Genomic DNA, 27,877 nt, shown 5'->3' with positions numbered 1-27,877 from the left:
GTCAAAGGTAATTTTTCATGTAAAAATGCCAGAATGTCATGGTTCCAGCTTCACAAATGGGAAGATTTGCTGCTTTTCCTTTGAATGATTTTAATTATTTTAATGTATTGTTAATACTGTTGAGGTTTGGACTGTTGGTTGGACAAAACAAGCATTGTGAAGGTGTCACTTTGGGCTCTGGGTCATTGTGACGGCATTTCTCACAAATTTCAGAATTTTTACAAACCGAACAATCCATCGATTAATGGAGAAAATATTCAGCAGATTGATCCATAATGAAAATAATCATTAGTGGCAGTTTGATACAAAAAAAAGTTCAAAATGAGCTCCACCTCAACCACTTACAGCAGGAAAATCCTGCGTTTACATGAATGCATGAGTAATAATAATCTAATGATATAATATGTAACAGCATAACAGTCACAGGGGACATTTTTTTTTTTACTGTCACAAAAATAGTTACCTTAGTATCACTTCCTTTTCAAATGAGCTTTCTTGAGAAACAAAACTATACACACACGTGACTAAGAGAGCGTCACAAAGGGTTCAAGAGAGGAAGAAGAAGAGTGTTGTGTTGTTCTGCTCAGGGCGGTCAGAGAGGTTGAAGAAGTGAAGATCTCTCACTCTGTTACTTTTGCCAGGTATAAGAAGGAAAAATCACCAGCAGGAGTACAGCACTCATTTCAATGATTTATTATAAGTTTTTAAATAATTTAATAATTCAAGGATGTTTTCTCATGCAAACTCAACAGTGTCACAAACAAGCACAAATGTGTTTTAAACTCCTAATGAAGTGCAAAAGCATAGCCAACAAATACAATTAAAAAGAAGGAGAAGACCACATCAAAACATACATGGACAGTAATTGTCCTCCAGTACATAATTCAAAAGCTGGGGACCCATGTCAATAAGCAAATGGGACCACAAGCAAACACAAATATTTTGCCAGTTTTAGGCAGACTAGATATAATATAATATATATATAGATATATATATATCTATATATATATTACCTGTCTTTGTTTGACAAGCATGGCCAGTCTGGATTAAACATTCAGTGGGACCATGTTGACAAGATGGTAAAGATGTGGTTATCAAAGATGTTCATATAATGTAGTGTGTATACGTCTTACAGGACTGGGAGGGGAATTTGGTTGGTTGCTCGTGTTGCTTCTTGGTCTTCTTTTTTAATGAATTTGTTCTCTCTGTTGAATGTCTTTTCCCCCACAAAGCCCTCAGCTTGTATCTCAAAACAGTCATCAGAGTCACAACCATCAAGTCTGTATGGTCGTGGGTGACTGTAAGTTAAACTTCTGCTGCAGAACTGTGGAAACCTGTTTCTGGTTGCATCACTGATGGCAGTGACATTGTTAAAACACTGAAATGTTGTTTTTCTAAAAGTTTCTTTTGCACTTGGAGTGATAAAGTATTTATTGTACTAGTTTATTGGCAATATGACATCAACTAGTCACTCTCTCTACACCAAGGACCACATTTATCATCCTTGACATTTTATAGTTGTCTAAGATATAATGTCAAAATAGTCAATATTGCAGAGCTCCACTGTTATAGTGGTAAATTTGTAGACAATTTAAGCAGGTATGTCCAGGGATCGTTGTTTTAGCAACTGAGTGGGTCATCATCTTTATAGAAGATCTTCGGTACAGTACAACGACACTCCTCCTGTCTCGTGAAGGGGTGTTTGTCGACTTCTTCCAGCTGCAAACTGCTTTCCCGGCGTCCATTTATGCGTTAAAATTACTTACAACCCATTAGAAGACAACACAGTGGATTTATAAAAGGACATACACCCTTTTTTGTTCGTTTTTTTTTACCGACACAGTTACCGCGAGCATCAACTTTACAATGCCTCGAATATCTGTACAGTGTTAGCTGAGCTAGCTAACGTTACTAGCTTAAATAGCTTTACCGGTAAACTTGTCAACCTCGTAAATACTAATGGAGGATGGTGGCGAAGCCTCTCCCGAGGTTCAGACGGTTTCCTCTGATGTTCCGAGAGGACCAAACACAGAACTGAAGAAACTGCTGGCTTTTAAAGTTTACAAGAGGAGGTGGTTCATTCTGCTGGTGGTGTGTCTGTTAAACTGCTCCAACGCAACGGTGAGTGTGTTACCTGACAGCTCGCATCAAAGTTGAAGTTAAATGCAGCTTCTGTTCCCCAGATATATTTCTTGTCATAGCAATACTCCGAGCAATTTGGTTTTCAGACAGGGAACGGGAATGCCAAATTCAGACCGCACATTGTTAGACTAATAATGACTCACCCAACAGATGTGGGGCATCAGGAATGAAAATGAGTGTTTGGTGTGTCATAGTGTTAAGACATCTGAGAGTCCTCACAGCTTCCTGACAAAAAGACTAGCAAGTCAGGATGCTTTTGTTTTATCTCACCTAAGCCCCATTCCGACAGGGAAAGCCAAAACACACAGACATGAAACATACATTGGTGTTATTCAGTGTGACTTACACTTTCAGAGGATGTCATTACCTCCGATGTCCATTGCAAATAAACGTACAGACATTCACTTACACATTGTAGGAAAAAGACGCCTCCAAACTTGCCTGAGAATCATCACATTTTTTAGTTTTCTTCAGTATGAAAGTAGTTGTCTGTACATACATGGGTACACTGCAAACAGGAACTGCTAATAGCTAATTCGGCATACTTTTAATGGTGCCAATTTGCCAAAATGTAAACAAATATATAACAATAAGAAAAACAGGACTCAAAAGAGAATAGCAGCAGTAACTGAGGCTGTAATTATTAACAGGTTAGGGTTAAAATCACACCACCTCCCCTGGAGAGATAAACCTCTCTTTAGCTTTTTCTGGCAAAAACTGACTTCCATACTATGGTGAGGTTAACTCACAGCACTTCTGTATTGATTAAAATATCATTTGAATTGATAGCATTTGAATGAATGTTTGCCAGCAAAATGAACAAATACAAAGCATTCAGCAGTTACAGACTGTTTACATGTAATAATGATGGTCTATTGCTACTCCACATTCACTCATTTGTGGTCATTTTGCTGCGTTGGACCCCTGCATCCCAAGATAAACTCCCATTAGAGATGAAAATGCTGTTCTAGTCGTGCACACTGTCTTATTAATATCACAAAACAAAATTATGAATTCAACTCCATGGCACCTGTTTACAATATCTCCACTTTAACAACTCTTTATCTCTTTATGCACAAACCTGTGTTGCCACATTTTACACATAATGTGATGTGGTTGTGAGCAGTGCAGGTAGATGACATGTGGTGCCCCTTTATGTTTGGTGGAACTTGATATAATTCCCAGGGGATGTTGTCATTGTAAAGCCGAGTGTGCCTGGAGGCGAGTGTGCCTGTTTCAGTCATGCAAACTGAGGCCTCCCTCACCTATTTCCAGCTCCCATGGGACTTGTCCTCTCTATGGGAGCTATTGTTTCCATGGGGCTGGTGTTCCCACTCACAAAGGATGCTCAGCTGGCGGAGAGTCATTCATGATGTGGCAAATAGCAGCTGATGAGCCGGTTAGACATCAATCTGTCTGACATTAGCAGCCCTACTGAGGATTCAGGGTGTGATTTACAAAAACCTGAGGTGGTTGATTGTTTTCTTGTAAATTGATTTAGAACTATACTAACATTGTATATTAGTGTTCAACCACAGAAAGTGTCTTAGTCATATGGAAAGACTTCTGAAACTGCATGTAGACCATGAAACAACAGATCTTTCATTTGAAAGAAATAAGAATAAAACACAAAGCTACTTCCCATCAGGGTTGGGTATCCAACATCAATACTTTTTGGGTACCAACCACATTGTGTGTCTTAAGCACAGATTATTAAAACTGTCAAGTACCAAAAGCTGGCATTGACTGCTCTGCCACATTATTGGTCTTCATTGCTTATTTTTTCATCAGATAGGCTACTCACTAATTTTAATAATAACTTTGCACATTTTAGACTATTTGATTTTAGCAAAGTTATTGTAGTTGTTTTGTATTAAGACAAAATTAATTGTTTGCAAATGTGTTTATTTTTATTTTGTTAAATAAAAAACGTGTTTTATATTCTTCAGTGTGGGTTAGGGGTAGGATTATTGTTTATAGGTGCATCTGCATGAAGCATGAAGTTTCAATACAATACGAAACTCCACTGGAGTGGAAACTAGCAACATGGTGGTATTGTAATGAAAATATTGTGAAGTTGCAAGCCAAAATGCAGACCAGAGGTGTCTGAAGCATCACTGGACAGTCAGACGACCTGGTCTTCTTCACAGTTAAACCTGTCCTCTGCAAATAGAACAGTTCTTTAAAATAAGAAAAGGAGGAATGTGTGAAAATGTAAAATTCCTGCCTCACAAGCATTTCACCCTGCAGGCGGCAGGACCGACATTGTGTTCAAATAAGCCGACCAGTGTACTGTAACAAAACAGAGAACTGTACCGGTGCTGCCTTTGTGGTCTAGTGTTTAATTCACAGGTCAAATTCTGTGTATGAGAATGCCTTTTCCCTTTTTAAATAGCGGGTTAATCTATAAGCAGCAGTCATATTTCAGTGTTCTTGACCCTGTTATAAGATTTGTAGTTGTAGTGTTGGTGTAACCTGGATGTTGGTTCACTACGTTTCTGTGCACAAAACAAATCAGATTAGTGAGAATGCGTTTATCACGTTTACTTGCAGACTTTTTATAGGCTCTGTAGTGAGAAAGAGCATATTGTTGTTCATTATAGTGTGAACATGTTTGAATTTAACAAATAATTCACTGTTAAGCATTTTGACATCCTTTGGGTAAGTTTTATTGTCACAAATTAGCACCAGCAGTCATATTGTAAGAGCAGGTGTCAATCATTTTCAATAAATACAGACCTCCGTTTTGAATAAATCTCTTCATGTGTCTTCCCAGATATGGCTGACTTTTGCACCGGTAGCGGACCAGTCTGCCCAGTATCTGAATGTCACTCTGGAGGAAATCAACTGGTTGTCACTGGTCTACATGGTGGTGGCCATACCCCTCAGCTTTGGGACCACATGGATGTTGGACACCCTCGGGCTACGGATCACGGTACAAACGTCACTCTGAAAACAAAAGCGTCACCAGCCGCTCTTATGCAGCCGTTTTGCTTGATACAGTATTATGGACCTACGTTTAGTACCCTACGCTTCCTTTTACTGGGAGATCTTTCAGTATGAGCCAGTTCAAACAGCGGGGTCTGGGGTTTGTTTTTCATGACAACAACACAAAGCTGTAACTAAGTGGCAAGGGAGGGACCGAAAAACTGAAGGACTGAAAGACTTCTATGATTTAAGAAGGAAATAGTGTGAATAGAGTTCACTGAAATTGAGTTTTTACTCAAATTTCTTTACTTACTACAACTAGGTGCTAGCACATATGGTACAAGAACATGTGAATAAATAAAATATGGCATTAAACTTGATATGATTGTTTTGCAAGATAAAGATAGCAACAAAATATTAGTACAATAACTGCATAAAAAAGAAATGAGGTGGATGTTGTACATTTTGTAGTTTGTATCTGTTTGGTGTTTGACATTTTCATAGAAATAAATGTTTCTCGTTTGCAGATTGATATAACACAGTTTTCTCCATTTGTTGTAAACACTTGAAGTCTAGTAGCTCTTTCCTGGAAAATATCTGAACAGGAAATAATGATGTGTTATACATATTTGGTTCAGAGTAAACAGATGAATAACAGAACAGACAATCCAAGTTAACACTTCTAGATAACTCCTTCAATCTGTTTTACCATTTTGACTTTTCACCCTTCTGCCGTGTTGACAGCTGATTCTGGGATCCTGGCTGAACATGTTCGGAGCCCTGCTGCGCTTCTGCGGGACCCTGCCAGGCCAGGCTATTACAATCCAGTACCCTGTAGTCATGTTGGGTCAGACCTTTGGTGCCCTGGCTCAGCCCCTCATCATTTTCACCCCCACCAAGCTGGCAGCTCTCTGGTTCCCTGAACACCAGCGTGCCACCGCTAACATGATCGCCTCTATGTGTGAGTGATTAACTGTTTATTATAACAGGGTGTGAATTATCTACACAGCTTTCACAACTCCAATACAGGAGTTACCAATGCAAGCATGCAGTCTTAAGGGCTTTCTTCTGGGTATTAATGACATTTGATTTAGAGAAGAGAGCAACATATCAGGTAAAACAACTTTATATATTCATAATTTATTTTTTGTCCCCAAGTGACCAAAAAACCTATTGTTGCACCTTTAATGAGCAATACTTTCACCACATTTAGCTGTTGAAGCATCCCTGAACAAGATGTGTGATCCAAATACCAGCAAGTGTTTGACCATAGATACATTTGTCTAATCTGTCGGCCACATTAGTAGGTAATAAACCGCCCTTTGAAGATCCTAAAGCTATTTTAATATCTAGTTGAAGATTTGTGGAGTGTAAAGTGGCAACTGAAGATGGTGGAATAAAAATGTCTTTTACTTTTTGTGGCATGTCCATCATCAGAGGTCCTTTCCTTTTATAAAACAACACAATTGGCTTGAGGAATTAGCAGCTTGTGAATTTTGGTAAAAATTGATTGAAATTAAACTTTAGTAAAAATACACCCAACAACATGTAGACTTACAGCTTTTGTCAAAAAACAAGAATGTGCTTGAAATATTTTATTGCTATAAAACCTTTCAGCCCAGTTCTCATGCATCATATTGTCTTAAACAGAATAAATGTAACTTTTCTAAAAATATTTCAACTTTAATTGAAAAAAAACCCTGTTACATGATTTTTATTGTTTATTTATTTTTACATGTTTAATTTTGTGTCAGTGCTGGTGCCTTAATGTCATGTCGGCACAGTTGTGCTCTGTGTAATGAAGATAATTAGGAACCGGGTCAGTTTCAGCACGTGCTGTAAAGTGCAGGGAAGTACAGCAAAATGAAGGCTCATGTGTCCAGTAATAAACAACAGTGTAAAACTATTTGTTTTAATCGTACTTTTTATACTTAAAGAGTAATATGAGGTGTTTCTTCTTATCATATATTCCATGTCGTCACCAATACTTAAAAATAAGAACTGGGACGACTGAAGCAGGGAACAGGAAGTGTAGTCAGAGTACATTGATTCTTAACATGTGACAGAAACCAGATTAACCCTCAATTACACATTTCTCTTTTCCCTCCTCAGCCAATCCCCTGGGTGTCCTCCTCGCTAACATCATCTCGCCCTTGATGGCTGAAAAATCTGCACAGATCCCGGCCCTGGTGAGTTGAACTAAGAAAAAGTCGTCAAATCCACCGATGCAGAGTCTGGTCAGGTTTCAGATTTAGGATGCTGATCAGTAGCTGGCTGACCAACATTAAAGGGGGCAGTTGTAAATTAGGATGAACCTCAAGAGGCTGGCTGGTGAATTTTGGAATTGATGTGCACCTGTGGAAAATGGATTAAAGATTTCCCTGCCCTGTGTAGGACTCTGTAGGACTTTGGTTTTATAGGACATTTACTGTATGGTTCACTCTCAGTAAGGAGCTTGCAGCTGTTTTTAGCAAACAAGCACTAATAAATCCACCGTAAACTACTTGTCCAGCCCCAAACAGTAGACAGACGAGGATAAAAACTAGCTGGTGAAGAAAGTGGATCATCTAGCAGCTAAAGTGTCAGATTTTCTTCTCAGGAGTTGCTGGAGACCAAACCAGAGCTAAAAGGAGACTTATTATTGGACTTACATCCAATAGGTGGACACAAACATCACTCCAAAAGGCAACTGTTTGCGAAGTTGAGAATATTTGGTAGGACTGTGTTTTTCTGCCGCACAAAGAATCCGTTATTGCAGCTTTATTCTGTGTCAGAATGCATAACAACATGTTATTCAAATTATTCAAATAAGGATGCTGAGTGGTTTCTGGCACATAACACAGAACTACTATGTCCTCGGAATGAATCTTACTGGGGGGCTTTGTGGCATATTAACCCCCTTCTCCCCCTGATGTTTCATGTCACTGCCGACTATGAACTGTCCAAAAAAACTAAAAAGAAAAACATCAGTTGGGCTGGAATCAGAGGATTTCCACCAGGCACCAGGGACTGCAGCTGCTGACACGGAGAGCTGCAGCTGCTGAGCTGTGTGTGTCTGCGGCTCCGGCCACCTCACCTGCTAATGATGATAAACTGTCTTTGATTGAAGGTGTTAACATCCATCCATCATCACATTACCTGTGTTTCATCCCTCCTCCAGCTGCTTGCCTATGCGGTCCCGGCAGGCTTCATCTGTTTCCTAGCAACACTGGGGATACGGAGCAGCGCCCCCCCCACGCCGCCTTCAGCAAGTGCTGAGTCGTCCGGCTCCGAGCCGTTCGTAGTAGGGATCAAACTGGTAAGGACACGGGAGGGTAGAAAAGACAAACATGCAGGTAGACGGCAACATAATACAGGTATCAAATCAAACCACTGTTAAGCCACTAACTCAGGATCAAAGCTGAAGCTGCATCAGACAGAACTCCTGGCTCTCCCCCTCTATTAGCTGATTACCTTCAACTTTAACTTCACCTTGTCTCCCAGTGGAAGTTAGTCTTGCAGGTGAAACACAGAACACACACAGACATGACCATAAGATACATAAAACATTTATTACGATTATGTAAATAAAATACAACCTACATTAAAAACAGCAAAATATAAAACATCATCATCATCATCCAACCCAATCACAAAAACGTCATCACCATCTGCACACAGCTGAGATGTAAATACTGGTACAGCTGAACAATTAGTCGATCTACAGAAAATTAGTTAATTGATTTAATCATGAGTCATTTTTTAAGCAGAAATGACAAAACAAGCTGTGGTTTCAGCTTCTCAGACGTGAATATTTGTTGTTTTTCTTTGTCTTCTATCAAAACTCCTGTGGGACATCGCAGGATGACGTTTTGAGATATTTGATTTGCCCGTGATTAAACACGGAAATCCTCGTCATAATCTCAAGTATACATTTATTGGTCCAGGGAAAACCAACAAGCAACACTTAGAACAACCAGAAGCTCCACAGTCTCCACTGTTAGTGCAGCTGAGGAGCAGCTTTAGTGCTTTGAGTGGATAAAGGAGGGAAAAGTGCTTCTCATGTATTTTAACCGTTACATTGGTATGGATGGAACAGCTGTTTAGTGAATGTAGTAATTATTTTTATTTATTTGTAGCATAATCCTGTCATTCTGTTTCATCATATCTATTTTATCTAATACTCTTGTTTCCCTTGTTGAATGGTGTTGCTGCAGTGACCTTACTTTCCCACGAGGTTTCTCCCACAGTTGCTTTTGTCTGTTTCCACTGTAGTTACTAAAGAACAAAGCCTACCTCGTCCTGCTGCTGTGCTTCGGTTCTGGCATCGCTGTTTTCACCTGCTTCTCCACGCTGCTGGAGCAGATCCTGTGTGTGCAAGGATACACCAATGTAAGTGCACTGGAGAATAAGGCCCCATATTGATTTCCACAGGGAATAATTAGGACCCATTAGTGTAAAATGAGCAATGAAAGCAACACAGGCTGCATATTTGATAAGAAATGTCAGTGGGTTTACACTCTGTGATTGCACACATTGTGTGTTAGTAAAGTACACAAATAAAGGAATTGACAATACAAAACTGATCTTAAGTAACTGATGGAACAAAAGGAAAGAAAACATTTTTTTTACATACTGGATGTAAACCTAGAAATAAACCTATAAGATCTCATTGCTGCAGGACTTCGCCGGTCTTTGTGGCGCTCTCTTCATTGTGTTTGGCATCGTGGGCGCCGGCGCTCTCGGTCTCTACGTCGACAAGACAAAGAAGTTCATCGAAGCCATGAAGATCAACATGAGCTTCAGTGCTCTCGCATGCATCGCCTTCTCAGTGGTGAGAACACAAGACAGGAATAGTTTACAGCTCAACACCTGTTTGTATTTATTTATTTAAAGCAGAGTGGACACTCTCACACTTTCACTACTCTGAGGCTCATAGAGAAACACAGGAGGAGCTTATTCGAAGCTTATTAGTTATCTATTTAAAAAGTAACTTCATTTAAAGTAACTTTACCCACTTAAGAACATGCCTTTAAAATATTTAACTGATAACTCCAAATGTACAGAAATAAACATTCAGAATAGAATCTACTGCAAACCCTTGAAAGCTGTCTTTCAGCTTGTGGATGCTGCTTGGAGTCGTTGCAGACTTCTTTTCCCCGGCAGAAGTTTCCAGTATATTTATGTGAAGGTGTTTCAAGTGCACATCTGCAGTGTGTGACAAAAGTTTGACGGGTAAACAAACAAAGGGAACAGGAACACTCGCAGTGTTTGATGTGCAAACATTGTCTCATCAATGTGTTTTGACAGTTAACTATATTTTACTGCAATGCAAATGCAGCAGTTCAACAAAGAAGTACAGTGTAAATAAAATCACCATAAGGGGTTACCCAGAGGACACCAGCAACATATAGAAATCTTTCTTTGTTTTTCCCTTCCATTATAATTCTGGATTTAAGTAAAGACACTTATTAATTTAAAGGAAAATAATCTACATATATAAATATGCTTAATATGATAACCACGTTATCAAGGTTCAATGTTGAAGGTAGAATTTATTTAGTTTATTGCTCACATTTCCATCCGAGGAAACGGAACCAAAAACCCTGAAAAATCTTTATCCACTGAACAACGAAGAACCAAAACCAGGAATATCACAAACACAAACATCTTCCATCATAGTGGTAATCCACAAGATCCCTGTCTTCTGTAGTTATTGCTGCTGCTCTTTGCTGTGGTGTTTCTGAGCTTCCAGAGATCTTTCAGTGTGGTTTTCGTTTGGATCTTTCTGTTGATGGAGGCACTATTTCTTTTTCAGACTCACCAGCTCTCCTTCTGATTCTTCTGTATTTCAAACAAACAACAACAAAATTTCTTTAATAAATGAAAATGTTATTATTCTATTAGGAAAGGTACACACAGGAACCACTTGTTAACAAAGCTTTTTGGTAAAAATGAATGCAACATTTGAAGCTCATCCTTTCGTTCCGAAGATGTTTTTCCTGCCCTGTTCATGTTCAGATTTTTCTTCTGTCTGTTCTCGTCCTCTCAGGTGTCTCTGATGAGGGAGCAGAAAGCCGCCGTGGCCGCCGTCTGCTCTTTTTTTGGCTTTTTCGGTTTCTCCATTTACCCGGTGGCCATGGAGCTCTCTGTGGAGTGTTCGTATCCCGTCGGAGAGGCCACATCAGCCGGACTCATCTTCGTATCAGGGTACGACTGTCTTAGCACAACATACAGCATACAGTACTCTCAGTATACAGTATGGCACGGTGTTACCAAACAGACTGAACGAGTGAAAGTCAACATTTTCAGCTTTTGACACTGATCAGTTCCTGGGCTTCATCTATGTACTGTACTATGTGAAATTCATGACGTTTTTTTGTGATCTTTTCCAGACAGGTCCAGTCTGTTCTCTACATTATCCTCCTCCAGGCTTTAACCAAACCGCTGGCGGACTCTCCTCTGTCGACCTGTGGGAATGCAGTCCTGAGCTGGAGGGGTAGGTCACATGATGTTAGACCACCATGAGCATCTAACGAAGGCGACCTCAGACCTGACTCACTGAGTGAGAGCTGCGTTCGCTCTCGTCGTCTTGGTTTGTTTTCATTTAAAGTGTCACGGCCCTGCTGAGTTAGTGAACATGAGCACTGTGTATGTGAGCAGTTTTCTGGGTATTAAAGTACAAAATATTTTAAGGTGCACAAGGAATCTTTGCATATTAGTCCCACTAAATGCAGGGAGCTGATTTTAACTTCAGTTTCTACTTGTGTACATTTACCTTGGAGTGTTTTGGTTGTTGAGTAGTTGTTCAGATATGAAAAAAGAACTTTTGGTTATTGTAGCTGTCAAGTTGCCACTTAGGTTTTTTTTATCCATTCAGTGCAAAGGTATAAAAAAACAAGCACTTCAGTTGAGCTTTTTTTGTGAAAAACTACAACTAAGATGAAGTGAAGTAGCAACATTTACAGCATTTCATTAATAACAACAACAACCATAAACATTATGAAATGTTTGTATAATTGTCAGATTTATTCGAGGACATATACCATATGCTTTCTTTTACTGTGACACCATGTGGCCCTTTCATACAAGCACACACACATACAGTCAGTGTTATATTGACGGCTTGCATTACATTCCCACTAATGGAGTTCCTGTACTTTCCTGTCAAGTTATTATCAGACTGTAGGTTACCACACATCCTCCTGGACATTAAGTATCTGAGAACTAAAGTTGAACCTTAATCTGGACATTTCTCGCCCTCAGTGCCCATGCTGGTGATGGCAGGACTGTGCAGTTTGTTCACATGCTGCTTCGTGATCTTCTTCCACACACGATACAGACGACTGGAGGCCGAGGAACAAGCGACTTACGGGACCAAACAAAGCAACGGCTCGACGCCCACTGAGCACGCTCCGAGTGTGGAGACGTGACCGCGCTGAGAGGCTCAAGACGAGTGACACTTATGGGTGTGATCACACCTACAGTTTGTTTTTTAATATCCAGATATTCTCATTGATTCTTTTGTACAACATTGGGCCTTTTTTTGTATGTTGAGTTACAATAACGGATTGCACATTAATTCTGTCGCTACTAACAGGTAGCGTCATTCCATTACTCAAAGTAAAACGTATTCTTGTAATGCATTGAGAGATTGTATACTTTTACAGACGTTTGTAGGGAGGATATTTGTATCAAATGTTGTTCTCTAGCCCAGAGTGGCTCCACTCTGCTCTAGAAATCCAGTTAGCTGGGAGAATGGTTCTCTGAAAGGAAGTAAAAACTTCCTATACTGATCACGTGTATTGAAATGATTGTTGCCTTTTGATTGAAGTAATGAGAGAAAATTAAGACGAACCAAAATCACGATGCAGCGCGCTATAGAACCTGCTCTGCACCTGCTTTCTGTTTTCACATGTAGATCCTGGAAACCTTTTATTGAAGCTGTCTTCATTCGGACACTTCATGGCAGAGGACTTTGTTTATCCACATTCCTTCAATACACAGAATCTACTTGCTTGGACTAACTGTATTGTTACATCATCATAGGCACATCTGTATCTCATCCTGTTGTACTAAAACCACTGTAAAAGATGCTGTTTACTGACACTCTTAATAGAATGTATTCACTTTACATATCAGGTTTTCTGCAGGTCTCTGAAACTAAATGTACGGACCTCAGTTTCCTGTTAACAACTGTCAGTAATATAATATTGTACCACTAATCATGTTCTGTATTAACTGACCAGTCTGTTAGTGAAAGAAATACCCCTGATGACAGCGTTTCACTACTTGATGCCTTAAATTTGTACAAAAAAAATGCTTCTATCTTGAGGACTGCATACTTTGTAAAACAGGTTCAAAGGACGGTTGTGGGTTTTGTGCAATAAAGGGAAAATTCCAATACTGATTCTGTACACTTTCAAAATAAACTGTGGTGTGTCTGATGTGATTTAAGATTCTGTATATGATAAACGATTTGTACACGTTGCTTAACAGCGTACTGAATGTTTCTACTTATTAAAGCCACCAAATCAGTTGATCTTTAAGTTTGCATTTTAATTAATGTGATGTTTTTGTTTTTTTACTTCTTCCACTAGTCAAGTCCAATAATAAGAGGTAATGTGAGGTATTTTGTGAAAGATTTAGGAAACCTGCAGTGTTTTTAGATTTGGTTATCTGACAGACGCACATAGCTGGAATGGGAGGCCAGTTTCTGGCCAAGACTGCAATAATAGTTTCTGTAATGTTTTCTGTTTAAAGCAGACCTTTTTCACAGTGTATGTTATGACAGAAAGAAGAGTATAGGTGTAGCTTTTAACATTTTACTGATAATACTGACATACTTAAGTAACATTTTGAATGCTTGTAACAGAGTATTGCTACTTTTACTCAAGTAAAGCATATAAAAACTTCTTCCAACACTGACACTAAGTACCAACCACATGTATTTTCAGCTAACCTGCACCATCAGAAGAAGATAAACCAGAGGGGAAGATGTTTGAGCGGCAGAGGTGAAGAAAATGACACGATCACAAACAAGCAGGCGGATAAAGACTCTGGAGAGTTTTAATTCTTTCCCAATTCCACATAAAACAAATATAAAAAAGTAGAGCGCTCTCTGGATTCAGAAATCTCCTCTCCTGTGATCATTTCTCCAGCTCCGTCTGGACTCAGACAGTTCGTACAGTTTTAAAAAGACCCGGTCAGAAGAATACGAGGATGTAAAAATCAACAAAACTGAAAACCAAACAAACAAAAAAGGAACACTACAACAAATGACAGAGCACTTGTCAAACCGACTCTCGTTTGAATTCCTACTTTGAAAGACGTCCTCAGTTGTGGTCTCACAAAACTAACATGTCGAATGGCACCAAACACAAAACAGACGGAAATTAAAAAAAACCTGTAATGTGGAGATTCTTGATGCAAGAGCTGGTAGTTTCTCATGTGTAGGTTTAGCACAGTAAGTACACATTTAATTTCATCCAATTACGTATGTCAGTGTGTGTGTGTGTGTGTGTGTGTGTGTGTCTCAGAGCTGGAGGGCACAGAACTGCTGGTAGACAGCCAGGATGTGGTGGTCGAGCTCTGCGGTGAACAGCAGGTTCTCCAGGGTTCCCATGTACTGCTGGATGGTCACATGGTGCTGCAGAACGAGGAGACATCACATCATCGAGAGAATGCCCACATCTAACATGTACCACTGCAGTGTGTGTGTGTATGAATGTTTTACCATGAGGAAGATCTGCTGCAGCCGCTCGATACAGTTTTTGTACCAAGGCGTGCTGATGTCGACGCTGCCCGTCTCACAGCGAACCAGATGCTCCGTCAACAACATGATGAACCGCTGTGGGAGGAAAAATGAATGTATGTTAAAGCTGCACTAAACAGGGCTTGTACATGTAATAATGTCTCCATCTTATTAGCCACAATTATAAAGTTAGACGGTCAAATTTCTAGAAAATTGGCAAAAGAAAACGCAAATTTCTGTGCGTTTCTGTCCACTTTCTATCCTCGCTGTAATGCAAATATTAGGAATTGCGAACATCAAGATAAACAGTTAGTTCTCTCCAGTCAGATGCCATTAAACCGCTGCAGAAGAAGAACAGGGCGCAATGAGATGACGTCATTAAAGAAGCTCAAGTCAAATCTCAAACTGAGCGGCGTCACAACTTCACCTGCAAGATTTGCTCGACTGCTTTAGGAAACGGTGTCGGTTTACTGGTTTACTTGTCTAAGATATTGGAAATCCCCGCCCTGACAGCCTTCAGTACCTGGAAAATGACGAGGAAGAGGTTCTTCTGTTCGCTCTGAGCAGACTCCACCTTCTCCTGTAGCCTCTCGATCTGCTCCTCCAACTGACCCTCCTCATCTTCGCTGGCCTTGTCCATGTCCTCGTCGTCACCGCTGTCCCTCTGATGGTGTACAAACACACGCAGACATTAAGCCCTCCTACTTTAACCGACTGAATTCATTTAATGTTCATGTTTTATCAGCTGATGTGACCATGATGGACAGTTACCCTCTTATGCTGCTGTTTCTCCAGTTTGTCCTTGGCCTCCTCCAACTCCTGCTGGATCTTCTGGACGTGTTTGTCCATCTTTCGAATGGTCGAGTGCAGAATCTCCCAAATGAAAAGTCTAGATGAGGATAAGAGAGCATTTTATTTTACAGAGGCAGACAGAGAGAAAACATTGTATTCCAGGCGCAAAACAGAGCATCGATTTTTATATCCTGGAAGAAATGTCAATGATAAACGTCATTGTCCTCATGTGGAGTGCCTCCCTGTGTTAAATGCGTTGATGTCTCGCATCCCACCTGGTGAACTCGTGGGCCATATCCTGAGAGAAGAGCCAGTTGGCCACAGCGGCGCAGTCCACGATCTGCGTCCGAATCATTTTGTCCACCAACACGGCGATCATCTATAATGCGGCAAAGACACCAAACTGTCAACTGGAACTGTTATTTCACAGGTAAGTCACTCCATTTAGAATGACACAAGCTTCGGGTTTGATCCTCTTCCTCTCTAGTTGAAGGGTTTTTATTAGTTAGTTCTGTGATGTTGGTACCTGCGGGTGATTCCTCCACACTTCATAAACCACCTTCAGGATGTGCAGCTTCCCCTCATCACTGTCTGTCAGGGTCTTCAAGATTTCATGGAATCTGGAGGAATCAGATGCAGGTGAGAGGCCAGTGAGACTGGATTCATTCAATACCATTTATTCATTTCAATTCATGAGTTTATTCATTTATAGCAGTTATCATTTGAATTCTAACCCTAAATATTGTACATTTTATTTAATTTAGTTGGAGTTGAAGCTTTTAGTATGGACTTTATTTTCTTTATAATTCTTTTTTCTTTGGACAGGACTTTCTCTTTCATGTCCTGTGCAACAGTTCTGGCTCTCTGCCTGCTGCCCGCATGCCCTTTAGCCATGAAGGTGCTCTGCATCACTGCAAGCTCAGTGTCCTAAATGCAGCTTATTCTGTGGAATGAAGCCAGTGCATGTTTGAACAGGGTGAGGGGATAAGTCATTACAGGATGGAAAATTATTCTTTTTTTCCCCCCCAGACATCTTTATTTTAAAATCATAACTGGATGGACTTTATTATATTATATATTTTTTGGACAGTAGTAGTAGTATGACAGTATGTCACAGGCCAAATGCATTTTAGTTTGTTTTCTGGGAGAGACAATCTTGAAAACTGGAGAAAAAAAACGTATGAAGACAAAGTAAAAAGCGGTCATTTGTCATGGCGGGTGAACTTACTTGCCGAGGGCACTGAAGGAGTGGCTGAAGGATTTGGCTGCCAGATGAAGCAGCGTCTGCAGGAACACATCGATCTTCAGAGGGTTGAAGCTCTCCCCCTCATCTGGAAGAAAAGAAAGAGAACTAAGTAAGGAGGGTGTAAGGAAAAAGATATTTAACCCAACAGGCTGAAATGATATTTGGGCAAATCTCAAAAAACCTGGCTGATAACAGTTAAATGTCGTTCTCATTTAAAAGCAGAAAACTGGAGCTTCTCAGGTGAACTGACAAAGGTTGTGTAATCCACCCACCTGCAACAGTGAGAAGGACCCCTCAGAGGTAAAGCCTTCAACACTATTTAATATCAAAAATGTTTTTTAAGATGATTGTTGAAGGAACCTCAGCCAGACATATTACTAATGTCATGACTTATTCCTCCCCGATGGTTTACCTACCTTCACACATAATATAAAATTAGGTTTTTGTTTTTTTTTACCGTTACAGAGTTCACAGAAAAACCCTGATAACTGCCTACAATAAAGAAATCAAAACGAAGCAAAATAAAATAAAATGCTAACCATCATCATCTTCTTGGTTGGGGTTGGGCACTTCTTTGAGGATGGTCAGGATCTCTTCGTTGGTCGCTCGGTTCTTGATGGCGTTGCCAACAGTGATGGATACTGCGTGACCTGGTAACGAAGCTGTGAGGCAGGAGAGACAGTGTGTTAGGCATTCATGTCTTAACTTGTAATCTGTGGAACCATCCAAGGCTGACAGAGGGTTAACAATGATGTTATTGTAGCTTATAAATGCATACCATATTCACAGTAAAGGGTGAACAGGAAGTCACCAGCAGTCACGACTGCTGGTGACAGGACTGCTCGTCTTTTATGCTCATTTCCAACAATAAATATTTGAAATGGTCTTTGTGAAATGTGTTGCATTTCACTGGCACTACGACATGAAAATGTTGTCCTGTCCAGGGTTTACTGCACATCCTACTGCTGTGTAAAAATATACATTACAATTGTGCTTACAAGCGTTCTCGTTTTCGTATTTGTAAGTAAAGATGGGTTCAGCCGGGATGAGTGCTGAGAAGGTTGGAGGGACGATGTCCACTATCCGCTGATGGTAGGAAAGTCTGCAGGGGAAGGAGCAAACTGATGACTTTAGTTCAAGGAGACACTTTGCAGATTAAAAGGATCAAAGAAAACGTGTTCAAGGAGAAAAAAAAACAAAACATGGGCAATATTTAATCTCGTCAAGGGGAAATGCATTAAAGCTCCTCTAATTACACAAAATAAGGGGGAAAACTGAAAAAAAGTAAAGTGAACCAAGTATTAAGTGAGACATTAAACCCCCCCATAAAGCAGATTTACATGACACAATCAGATGTTTTGAAAAAATACAGGCCTTCAAATGATGGCTGTTTTTCCAAAACTTCCTCACACAGACTCTTTAAACAGCATATTTTATTTCCTTATCTTTTGTCTTTTATCTTTCTTCCCTGATCCCCACTGCCATATTGCCTCTAAGAGGGAAATTCACATTTAAAACCTTTTAAAACATATAGAAAACATATTAATAATGCTGTAATACCTCATGCACTTCTCCAGAACCTCTTTGACAAACTTGGGCTTGGGCTTGTCTAGATCCACGGCCAGGCAGTCGGACCTTTAGAGGACACACGATCATACTGTCAACTGTGTAGTTTTTTTTTTTACAGATTTAAAACATTGAATGGCTGCTATAAAAGCTCTCACTCACCAGTCATCCCAGCTCCATCGAAACTGGAAGTTGCTCAAATGGTGAGAAAACCAGTTGATTAGTCTGGGGAAAAAAAGGAAATGGGAGTGACAGTGTTAAATCACAGACAGGAAGTACTTTAGTTTTGTTTTTCACTCGTCCAGTAAAAATAAACAGTTAGATTGCCTGTCGATGCAGGTGGTGTTCATGGTGTCCAGTCTCATGTACAGCATCTCCGTGGCTTGGGCCAACTAACAGGCAGGTGTTAAGGGAAACTCTTTCAGAGTGGAGACATTTTCGTTCTTTTTGTTTAACAGCCTGCTGAATACTTAAAAAACTTTACACTATCACATGTTTAATATCATTATATAGTCAAGTAGGTTGTGATGATTATTAAATAACTCTTCGTCAGTCTATATCATTTTATTGTGACAAAATGCTCATACTGAGATATCGTGGTTCACCGTTCTCTAGTCTAAATGAACATTTGATTACATGATAAAAATGTATTTTTAATTATTTCCTGTGATAAATACTACAATATACATTTTGTCCATATGGCCCACTCTATCACCAATAATGTCCCAAGATGGGGGGTGACACCAAAATCCGGTTCAGTAGGAGTTCAGAAATTTCAGGGTGTGTCTGAAAACTGCAGTGACATAAACGATCAAGGATACAACTTGAGGCAACGATCCCGGCTGCAGTTTGCAGAGTTCAATAAGCAGTGTGGTGTACGTGACGTCGATGTGAGGAGGAGAGGGCAGCTGGAAAAGTTCTCCAAAGATCACCTGAAAAAAGAAACGGGGGTAAATATTTTCAACCGGCCTTTAACGCTTTTATTTCTCAGCATGTAGCTTTTCAAAAAACATGTATACCTCCACGATGTGATAGTTGAGCGGAATCTTATTTTTCCCTGGATAGCTCAGTAACTGGGCAGCACTAAAAGGTACAAAAGCCAAAACAGAACGTTAAAACATTATACTCGGTGTTCAGCAAGCACATTCAGACATCAAGCTTGTTACCCACCATGTTTTCCTCTCTTTCCAGTGAGTCTTGATGATATAGTGCAGGTTTTCTTCTATGACAAATCTCTCCACAGAATGGCTGCCGGGCATAACGGGACCCTGAGGATAAAGAGGACAAAAGTTTGTGGACAAATGTTAAGATGCCTTAACTTTAGCCATGTTAGCCATGCTGTCTACACTACCAGCACAGGGTTCAAGGGTTTTCAGTATCAACAGAGGCTCTAAAATTGATGTGTGTTCTTAAAGCCAAGCCATAATGTACCTCTGGGGCATCAGTGTAGTCGAACATGCGGAAGACGACCCGGGGCATGGGGTACTGGGCATCGGGCATGTGGCCCGGTGGGGTGAAGGGGGGCAGGTTGTGTTGCAGGGCCTCACACAGCACACTGTCAAAGGCGATGTATGGACGAAGGATGTGGCGCTCCTGCCAGCGGTCTTTCTTTAGCTTCTGAATCTGGGCCCAAAGGCAGTCCAGATACTGAGTGAGGGACAGGAGGAGAGGGAGTCAAATGTTAACAGCGTCCTGAGAAACTGACACACACTGCAAGCTTCTGTAAAGGCCAGGCCATGACGTCTTTTTTAAACTGCAAGAAGAAAAATATCAGCCGACCATGGCTGCCTGTTAGCATCCAATTATATGTAAACAGATAACTGTATTTTTCAGCCATTGCTGTAAAAGCTCTGAAGGTGAAGTCTACAATCAATCATAAAAGATTCATAATTGTTCTTATGAGAAGGCTTGTTTGGTTAGGTTAGAAGAGAGACCCACAGACAGGATCTTACTGAAGAAAACTCAATATTTCTACAAGATGGCGCCAGTGGTTAACAGGAAATACTGTATTAGGTAAACATCTCTTCCACTGGTTCTTCTCGTCCTTACAGTTTTCATAACAACACAGCTTAAAGAGATAATGACTGACGTTGAAGTGACCTTAGGACTTCACTTCAACAATGTCATGGGAATGTGATTCACAATAGTTATTTTCTAAACAGTAAAAGGGAGAAATGTGACACTTCCATCTGTCTCTCACCTCCTCTTGTGGGTGGGGCTTCTCTGCTGTCCACACCTGCAGCATAGGGACGTGTGTCTTTACTCGCCCCCTAGAAATTACAGACAAGTGTGACATTAAAGAAGAGCTGACTGATATATGAATCAGTTGAAACAGGTGATTAATGCATTGAAGAAAGAACAAGAATGTTGAGACTAATGAGCAAGAAATCAAGGCAGACATCTTACTTGAGGTAGCCTTCGACCTGGCTGAGAAGTCGCTCCATCTCAACATCCTTCTTCTCATAAAGCTCCTTACCGACCCAGGGCAGACAGGACAGCACCACATACACAAACCAGTCCGACCGAACCTGAGGACACAAACAAGACCACTTACAAAATCACACACTCCTCATTTCAGTCTCAGTGTTAATAAGGATTGCAGCCAAAACCTATTGAAAAACTTGGCGATTCCCATAATATGTTTTTTTGGGGGTTTTAAAAAATTTCGTCCAAACTTAAGGTTAAAGATTGTTTTCATGGATTCTTTCATTACTTCAGTGTAGTAAACAAAATGGCATGATGACTCCACCTCAACTGTCTACCCACCTGTGGTACATCTTCCTCTTGAGTAACACTGACAAAGTTTTCGAACATGGCCACCATCGAGGGAGCAGCAATCACATGGCAGTTGACCAAATCAGACAGAAAGCGCACCTACAAGAAGAAGACATAATGTTAAAAATAAAAAAGGTCTAAGCATCATTTTAGGTGCTTAAAAAGGTCAGCTTACCAAGTAAACAGCTTCACTGTACAAGTTGTTTTTCAGTGTCTCCTTGAGCTGCCTGATCATGGCCTCCACAAACTCGCCCCCGAAGTTGTAGTTCCTGGCATTCAGGAGGCCAACTAAAGTCGTATACACAGTCAGCTTCTCAGGTAGGAGGCGGGCGCTGTCAACAAAAGCCAACTCAGTAAAGAACTACCACACAAACACTGATCATTTCAGCCGTAAAAAGGGTGAGAACTGGCATGAACTTACACAGAACATAAAATGCGCAGGATTTTGTTTTTGTAGTTTGGAAGGTCAGCCTCCAACACACCTGCGAGGCCCTCCAAGTTGCTCTCCAGCGATGACGTACTCTGTAAAGAAAAATGCCAGGTGCCATGTGGAATTAGCAAGCAAGTTAATGTAAGCTCAGTAAAGCCATACTTTTTGTTATTTGTTTTTGCTGAACTACAGTATATTGAATGGCGGCAAACACCATCAAAAAGTTCACTTGATTTAACGATATTGCCAAAGTTGACTCTTTACCTTCTCCCCCACACGACATATCAGTGACTCCAGACGGTCTTCAATTTCAATGGGCTCCGATGTTCTCCTCCTTTTGTGGGCCTGACCTCCTGGAAGGGTAAAAGAGTAATGAAATAATCACAGTGAGTGGAATGAGAAATATCAGTTGAGAGAATAACTCAAGGGCAGCCTTAATCGGATTATCAACCCTAAAACATGAAGAGCTCACCAAAGAATGAAAAAGATGTCACCAGGGTTATCTATTAACTTTGCATTAGTAACAAGAAGATGCAATTAAGCTGTATTAGCTCAGGATATCTCAGCTTCTACCGCATTGATTTTGACCATTGTTGTTTTGTCATCTCTCTTGTGATTCCTTATGCATGTATGAATCAAAGTAATTAGGCTCTGAAGGTTAACGACTCTAAACGTTGGTACAGTTAACGTTGTTGATGTTGCTGTTTAAATTAGCACAATGTAAATTCTGTTTTAGGGTGGATTAGGGTTAGCTAGGATTTCCTGTTAACTGCTAATCAATAAGTAAACTTTTAAATCGGCCCTACGTCAGTGGATCACAGATAATTGTATTAGGATAAAAATGAGCATTAGGACATTTCATAAAGGCTACTCTCACTGAGGTATTTACATTATTCACTTCACTTGGTCACCGCCCCCATATCGACTAGCTAAGCTGGTTAACAGTAGCTCGTAGCCTCGTAGCTATCGATAAACGCGGACCCGTTGATTCTTCGGCTTCAGTTTGCTCAACCTTCCCGCTTTCAAACCACGATTGCGAACACATATATCAACGGATATTAAGTGTTTGGCACTTTCTGAATAATCCTGACTAAAACTAAATAATTAATCAATTAGCATGCGTGAATTCACCAAGCAAAACATTACCGTTATCAGAAACCCGCTAACGTTAGCTAGCCACCACTCGTTAGCCTAACGTTGGAAGTGCACAAATAACGTCCACTTACCGTCATTCTCGTCGCTGTGTCGTCTCCTGGACATTTTAACTCGCTATAAATGTAAAGTAATTCGACGAGGAAATGAAGATGAAACAAAGTAAGAAGTCGGCTATACAAGCTTCTAGATCATTCAGCCTGGCCGCTTCTTAGGGCAGAAAAATAATAGCGGTCTGATTCAAGTGAGGCACATCCGGGGCAGGCAGGGGTCAACCGGAAGGTGCACCGTCTTTTTTCGCTCGATTTTCACTGCTGGGTTTTCTGTTTCACGTTTGGTGATTGTTGGATATATGAAATGTATATACTGTCATGTTTAAGACTTAATATTTAATGTTTGTCAAGATTAGGTCAACAATGAAGGCCCTGATGATGCATTACTCCTACATGTTCAGACCACAAAGCGGAAGGAGCTCCTTATAAATTTTAACAAGTCTTGTAACTTAGCTAGAGACTGTTTCCTAGCTAACTAAGTTAATAAGACTTTTAAAAGCTGTTCAAAAAAACATGGCAGCAGATGATACACCTTGCTCAGATTTCATGGACTGGGAATTTGACACTTCGACATCTAACGGACTTAAGCAGGAGAAACAACTTTCTGCCTCACAGAGGAGGTACTACAGCTTCTGCAGGAGGAAGGTGAGTGACGACAGAAACACTCAACACCTGCCTGATGTTGTAATGTATTTTTTTTTTTTTACCTCATGTAACGTTACCAGATTAATGAACACAGCTGAGCACACTGTGTGTACAGGTACAGTAACATAAGCAAAAAACTTCAGGGCAAATGTCATATACATGAGTCAATAGTAGCTCAAGTCAAACCTACTTAATTCAGCTATCATCTAAAAATGATTAGTTTCTGTCAAAAACATAACATATAAGTCTTTAAATGATGGTAAACTTATAGACCACATATTGATATATTGATTGACAAATTGTACACATCGCAATTACAAAATAGAGCTCAATAAATCAGCAGGGCCGATATATCGACTGATATTCACTTATTGCAGCTATATTAGTATCAGCATATAGGTCAGCTAGAAAATGAGAAGAAATTGCATTATCATCATGCTGAAGATATGTTTTAGGACAGTCACATCACATAGCTTGTCCACCAGAGAGTATTAACAAGTTTATTTTGCTTAGCATGTATCTCGTATGTATCTCCTCAGTACTGATGAAATTATTTAAAGTAAACAATTTCAGATGTTCAATCACGCTTTTTCTTCTCCACAGTCATTTTCTGCTTTTGTGGCATCCAAGAGGGACGACAGTCAGGAGGGAGGAAGCACATCTTGGTGCTGCTGTGGCCAGAGCTTCGAGGAACACTCTGCCATTCACAAACATGTGGCCAGGACTCATAATACTGAAATACAGCCGCTCACACAGGCCACATATGAGCGTTTGTTAAGCCAGCTGGAAGAAGAACCTGAAACACAACAGCCGAACGAGCATGAGGCCGAGCCGGTGGACATTTCTGCTTGGATACCTGAAACGGGTCACATCTCTGAGGAGCGACTTCAAAAGTACTCATCAAATTTTGTTCGTATGTCACGCTATCCATGTCTTTGTATGTGATAATCCAGTTTGTGGTTTATAAAATGTAGATTTTAATTTCAGAGTTTTTAAATAGATACTGGTGTCTCTAAATGTAATTCTTCATTTCAGGGGTCCAGGCAAGGTTCTCCTCTATTATCACTACTGTCAAGTGGAGGATCCACACGTCATCTGTGCTTGGCAGAGAGCTCTGTGTGAGAAGCTTCACTTAACTGGCAAGGTGAATAAATTCTCTTATCCAGCCTTCAGTTGAGAGACTCCAGAATGTTTACATTGGGAACAGATAAAGACTTTGAAACATGTTTCTATAATTGTAAAAAGGAAGGAACATTTAATTCAACTGTCCCCTTAAAATATATTATGATCATCTTCTTCAGGTGAGGGTGGCGACTGAAGGCATCAATGGAACAGTTGGCGGCACCAACATGGCCACTGACATGTACATCGACGCAATGCATTCGCACCCTCTCTTCAGGATGGAAAAGGAGGATTTTAAGGTCAGACTCGGATAAAAAAGAGTCATGTTGGATAATAGACTATAGAGAGATGCCTTTTGTATATTAGATATACATTAATGTTTGACCACGGCACCCTGCATGAAAAAGAACTCTGTTTTGTGTTCTACTGGGTGGTCACAGCCACAGAGTTTTAAACCTATGTTTTCGGAGAAACAATTGGAATAACATTAAATAATCACAATTACTAGTGCCCATTATATGTAAATTAAGTGTTTGTCCCTGTGTGTGTGTGTGTGTGTTCAGACAAGTGATGGCGGAGCAGAGTGTTTTAAAGACCTGAGGGTCGGAGTCTATAAAGAAATCGTCCCAATGGGAGTGGATCCTGATGTTATTTCCTACCAACTTGCAGGTATAGTTTGTGTAAACAACAGTAATTTTGTAATACTACAAAAACATCCGACCACTATTACCAATGACTACAGGTTGTTGTATTTTTCACATACGTACATGAGTAGAATTGTATAGGTGTTTTTATGTTGTTACTGTTTGGAATGTGTTTTGCTTTTATTATCACAATAAAAGTTTTTCTTTTTATTTATGTTAATTTTGATGATTTTCTGTTAGAAGTTCTGTTTTGTAACAACTAATTTTGTGGTTTGTGAAGGTTGTCATGTTAGTTACAAATCTGTCTTGCCTCTCAGGAGTTCATTTGGAGCCGGAGGAGTTTCATAAAGAAGTGGAGACTCTTTTGGCTAAAGGAGATTTGTGTAGCGACACCATCCTCCTAGACTGCCGCAATTTTTATGAGAGTAAGATTGTAAGTAATATAGTAAAATTAGTTTTCCTCCACAAATTGACTTACACAGGTTCTACTGGCTATATTAAGTGTCAAAACCTTATCCTTTCTTTATTTCTACACCAGCTGCCTTGAATAAATACTATGTTTAACTTGTTACAGTGAGAATGCCAGACCACCAAGGTACCACTAGTACTGAAGTGGAGTTTTGATCAACTTTGTATTTTAAATTATAGTATTTCTTTGGAGAACTGTTCATTTAAATGAGTAATATGCTGGATTCCTACTAGATTCAGTGGTGTTTTTGCTGACTTATGCCAGAAAGAATGGCAGGAAAATGTCCACACAATTATCATACTCAAACAGGACAAAAGCCAGGTTGCAATGTTTGATTATCATTCTGAACTGTGATCATTTCTTCCCTCCAGGGGCAGTTTACTCGGTGTCTGGCCCCGAACATCCGTAAGTTCAGCTACTTCCCGGACTACGTCGACCAGAACCTTGAACTGTTCAGAGACAAGAAGGTGTTGATGTACTGCACAGGAGGGATCCGCTGTGAGCGCGGCTCTGCCTACCTTTGCTCAAAAGTAAGTTGACTTGTCTTGGATGTGAACTAAAGAGTGCCATTTCAAGTTATTTTAATGTGAAGCAGCTCATGGAACTGGCTTGTCATGCAGTAGCTCACATTTTGCAGGCTGCTCCACAAAGGGGAACTGTTGGAAATTCTTGTTTTCTGCCCTGCCTGTAGGATGTGTGTAAAGAGGTTTACCAGCTGAAAGGTGGAATCCACAAGTATATGGAGCGTTTCCCAGAGGGTTTCTATCGAGGGAAACTTTTTGTGTTTGATGAACGCTACTCCATCTCGTCCAATAACGACGTCATCTCAGGTTAGTGTGTGTTTAAAGCCCCTATCAAGAAATTTCAGAATACATTAATAAACACCAACATTTAGTTGTGGGATTGTTTGTTATAAGTCATGTCAAACACATTACAAATATTACCAGTGCTGTGTCTCTGTTCAGACTGCAGGTACTGCCGCTGTCCTTGGGACCAGTATGAGCTCTGTTCCACCCAGTTCTGTTGTCAGCTGGTTCTGTCCTGTCCCGACTGCAGACAGGATGGACACACCGCCTGCTGCCCCACCTGCCAAACCAAAGGACAGGCTCAGAGCGAGGCATCCCCCACTGTTCCGCATCACAAAGAGGAGTGCGAGTGCACTGGTGGACGTCCCAGAATCCCTCAGGATGTGTAGCGATAGAGAAGTTACGATTGGACATCAGTACTTGCAGCCACATGAAAAATGCTGCCTGTCCTGGGATATTAATCAGAACATACAACTAGAATTAGTGGAAGGTGCCCAGTATATTTTAAAGTCATGAATTTTATTTATATGAGCGTTGGGAATTAAGCCAGATTTACTGTATCTGATGGGTTTAATTCATCATCTGTGAATCTGATATTAAATGGTAAAACTGTTAATTGATCTTATAAGGAGAAAATGTAAGAATTCATCTGCAGAATCCACAAGTTTTAATACATGAATTTTGTGAAACTTGAATGTCTCATCAGTAATGAAAGCTCAGTTCCAGGTGATATGAACTTCTTAATTTGTGTGTGCACTCTTTGTGTAAAACGGGGATTTTGTCTTTTTTTTGTTGTTTTTTAAATCAATGGTTTGGCAATTATTCATGTTAATTACATTTTTGGTAATGGTTTCATAGACAATTTTAAATTTATGCTGCATAAAAAAGGGTAGATACAAATTTACAGCAGTTTGCTTGTGCTCTGTAAACCATGCAATGTCTGGGCAAAGCAGGTTCCTTAGACTGCAGGTGTTGCTTAAAAGCAGCAACACATCTGTGTGCCGAACTTGGGATGACATATTTTTTACATATATAGAGTAAAAACACGTGTCTTTATGAAACCACGTAAAAGCAGTTCAAATGTTATGTCAGTTGTAGTTAAATCTTAATTTCAGCATGGGGGATTTTATTCCTTGAGCCTTCATGAGATAAAGATACAGTGGAAATAAAGAGTCTAGGTATGTAATATAATTTTATTTTTTCAATACATCTTTTTAATTTTAATTAAAAAGATATATAGAACAAAGTAGTTTCAATGAAATGATACAACTGATAAATAAAACTAATTATACATGCATTGAAAATCCTCAAGAGGGAGTGATAGGACCACAGCGGGGACCACAGTCAGTTCAGCTCTTCAACATCCCGACTGGA

At 40.1% G+C, this 27,877-nt stretch overlaps 3 protein-coding genes across 3 annotated transcripts; 2 read left to right on the top strand and 1 right to left on the bottom strand.

Moving 5' to 3' along the window:
- Nucleotides 1-1,744: 1,744 nt before the first annotated feature.
- slc49a3 (solute carrier family 49 member 3) lies at nucleotides 1,745-13,571 on the top strand. The gene is made up of 10 exons (XM_070913324.1): nucleotides 1,745-2,121; nucleotides 4,919-5,077; nucleotides 5,815-6,031; nucleotides 7,183-7,259; nucleotides 8,231-8,368; nucleotides 9,325-9,441; nucleotides 9,731-9,883; nucleotides 11,102-11,259; nucleotides 11,445-11,548; nucleotides 12,316-13,571. The coding sequence occupies exons 1-10, from the start codon at nucleotides 1,960-1,962 to the stop codon at nucleotides 12,480-12,482; spliced, it is 1,452 nt and encodes a 483-aa protein (XP_070769425.1). The 5' UTR covers nucleotides 1,745-1,959; the 3' UTR covers nucleotides 12,483-13,571.
- Nucleotides 13,572-14,104: 533 nt separating this feature from the next.
- LOC139291234 (nuclear cap-binding protein subunit 1) lies at nucleotides 14,105-22,949 on the bottom strand. Its single transcript, XM_070913200.1, has 23 exons — nucleotides 22,839-22,949; nucleotides 21,877-21,965; nucleotides 21,604-21,704; nucleotides 21,358-21,514; nucleotides 21,174-21,281; nucleotides 20,814-20,935; nucleotides 20,608-20,677; nucleotides 19,839-20,054; nucleotides 19,578-19,675; nucleotides 19,427-19,490; nucleotides 19,229-19,339; nucleotides 18,735-18,799; nucleotides 18,570-18,632; nucleotides 18,402-18,476; nucleotides 17,840-17,943; nucleotides 17,381-17,503; nucleotides 16,824-16,926; nucleotides 16,122-16,215; nucleotides 15,871-15,974; nucleotides 15,569-15,692; nucleotides 15,327-15,446; nucleotides 14,786-14,899; nucleotides 14,105-14,698 (listed from the first exon to the last, which is right to left on the bottom strand). Exons 1-23 carry the CDS (start codon nucleotides 22,870-22,872, stop codon nucleotides 14,585-14,587), a joined length of 2,373 nt encoding a protein of 790 aa, XP_070769301.1. The 5' UTR covers nucleotides 22,873-22,949; the 3' UTR covers nucleotides 14,105-14,584.
- A 319-nt stretch (nucleotides 22,950-23,268) lies between these two features.
- On the top strand, nucleotides 23,269-27,314 carry LOC139291483 (thiosulfate sulfurtransferase/rhodanese-like domain-containing protein 2). Its single transcript, XM_070913514.1, has 9 exons — nucleotides 23,269-23,462; nucleotides 24,066-24,355; nucleotides 24,498-24,606; nucleotides 24,764-24,883; nucleotides 25,148-25,253; nucleotides 25,546-25,661; nucleotides 26,069-26,227; nucleotides 26,389-26,527; nucleotides 26,663-27,314. The coding sequence occupies exons 1-9, from the start codon at nucleotides 23,331-23,333 to the stop codon at nucleotides 26,890-26,892; spliced, it is 1,401 nt and encodes a 466-aa protein (XP_070769615.1). The 5' UTR covers nucleotides 23,269-23,330; the 3' UTR covers nucleotides 26,893-27,314.
- The last annotated feature ends 563 nt before the right edge of the window (nucleotides 27,315-27,877 follow it).

The sequence above is a fragment of the Enoplosus armatus genome, chromosome 10, assembly GCF_043641665.1.
Source record: "Enoplosus armatus isolate fEnoArm2 chromosome 10, fEnoArm2.hap1, whole genome shotgun sequence".
Taxonomy (NCBI): Eukaryota; Metazoa; Chordata; class Actinopteri; order Centrarchiformes; family Enoplosidae; genus Enoplosus; species Enoplosus armatus.
Note: the sequence above shows the minus strand (reverse complement) of the source record. Positions and strands in the feature narration are given on the sequence as shown.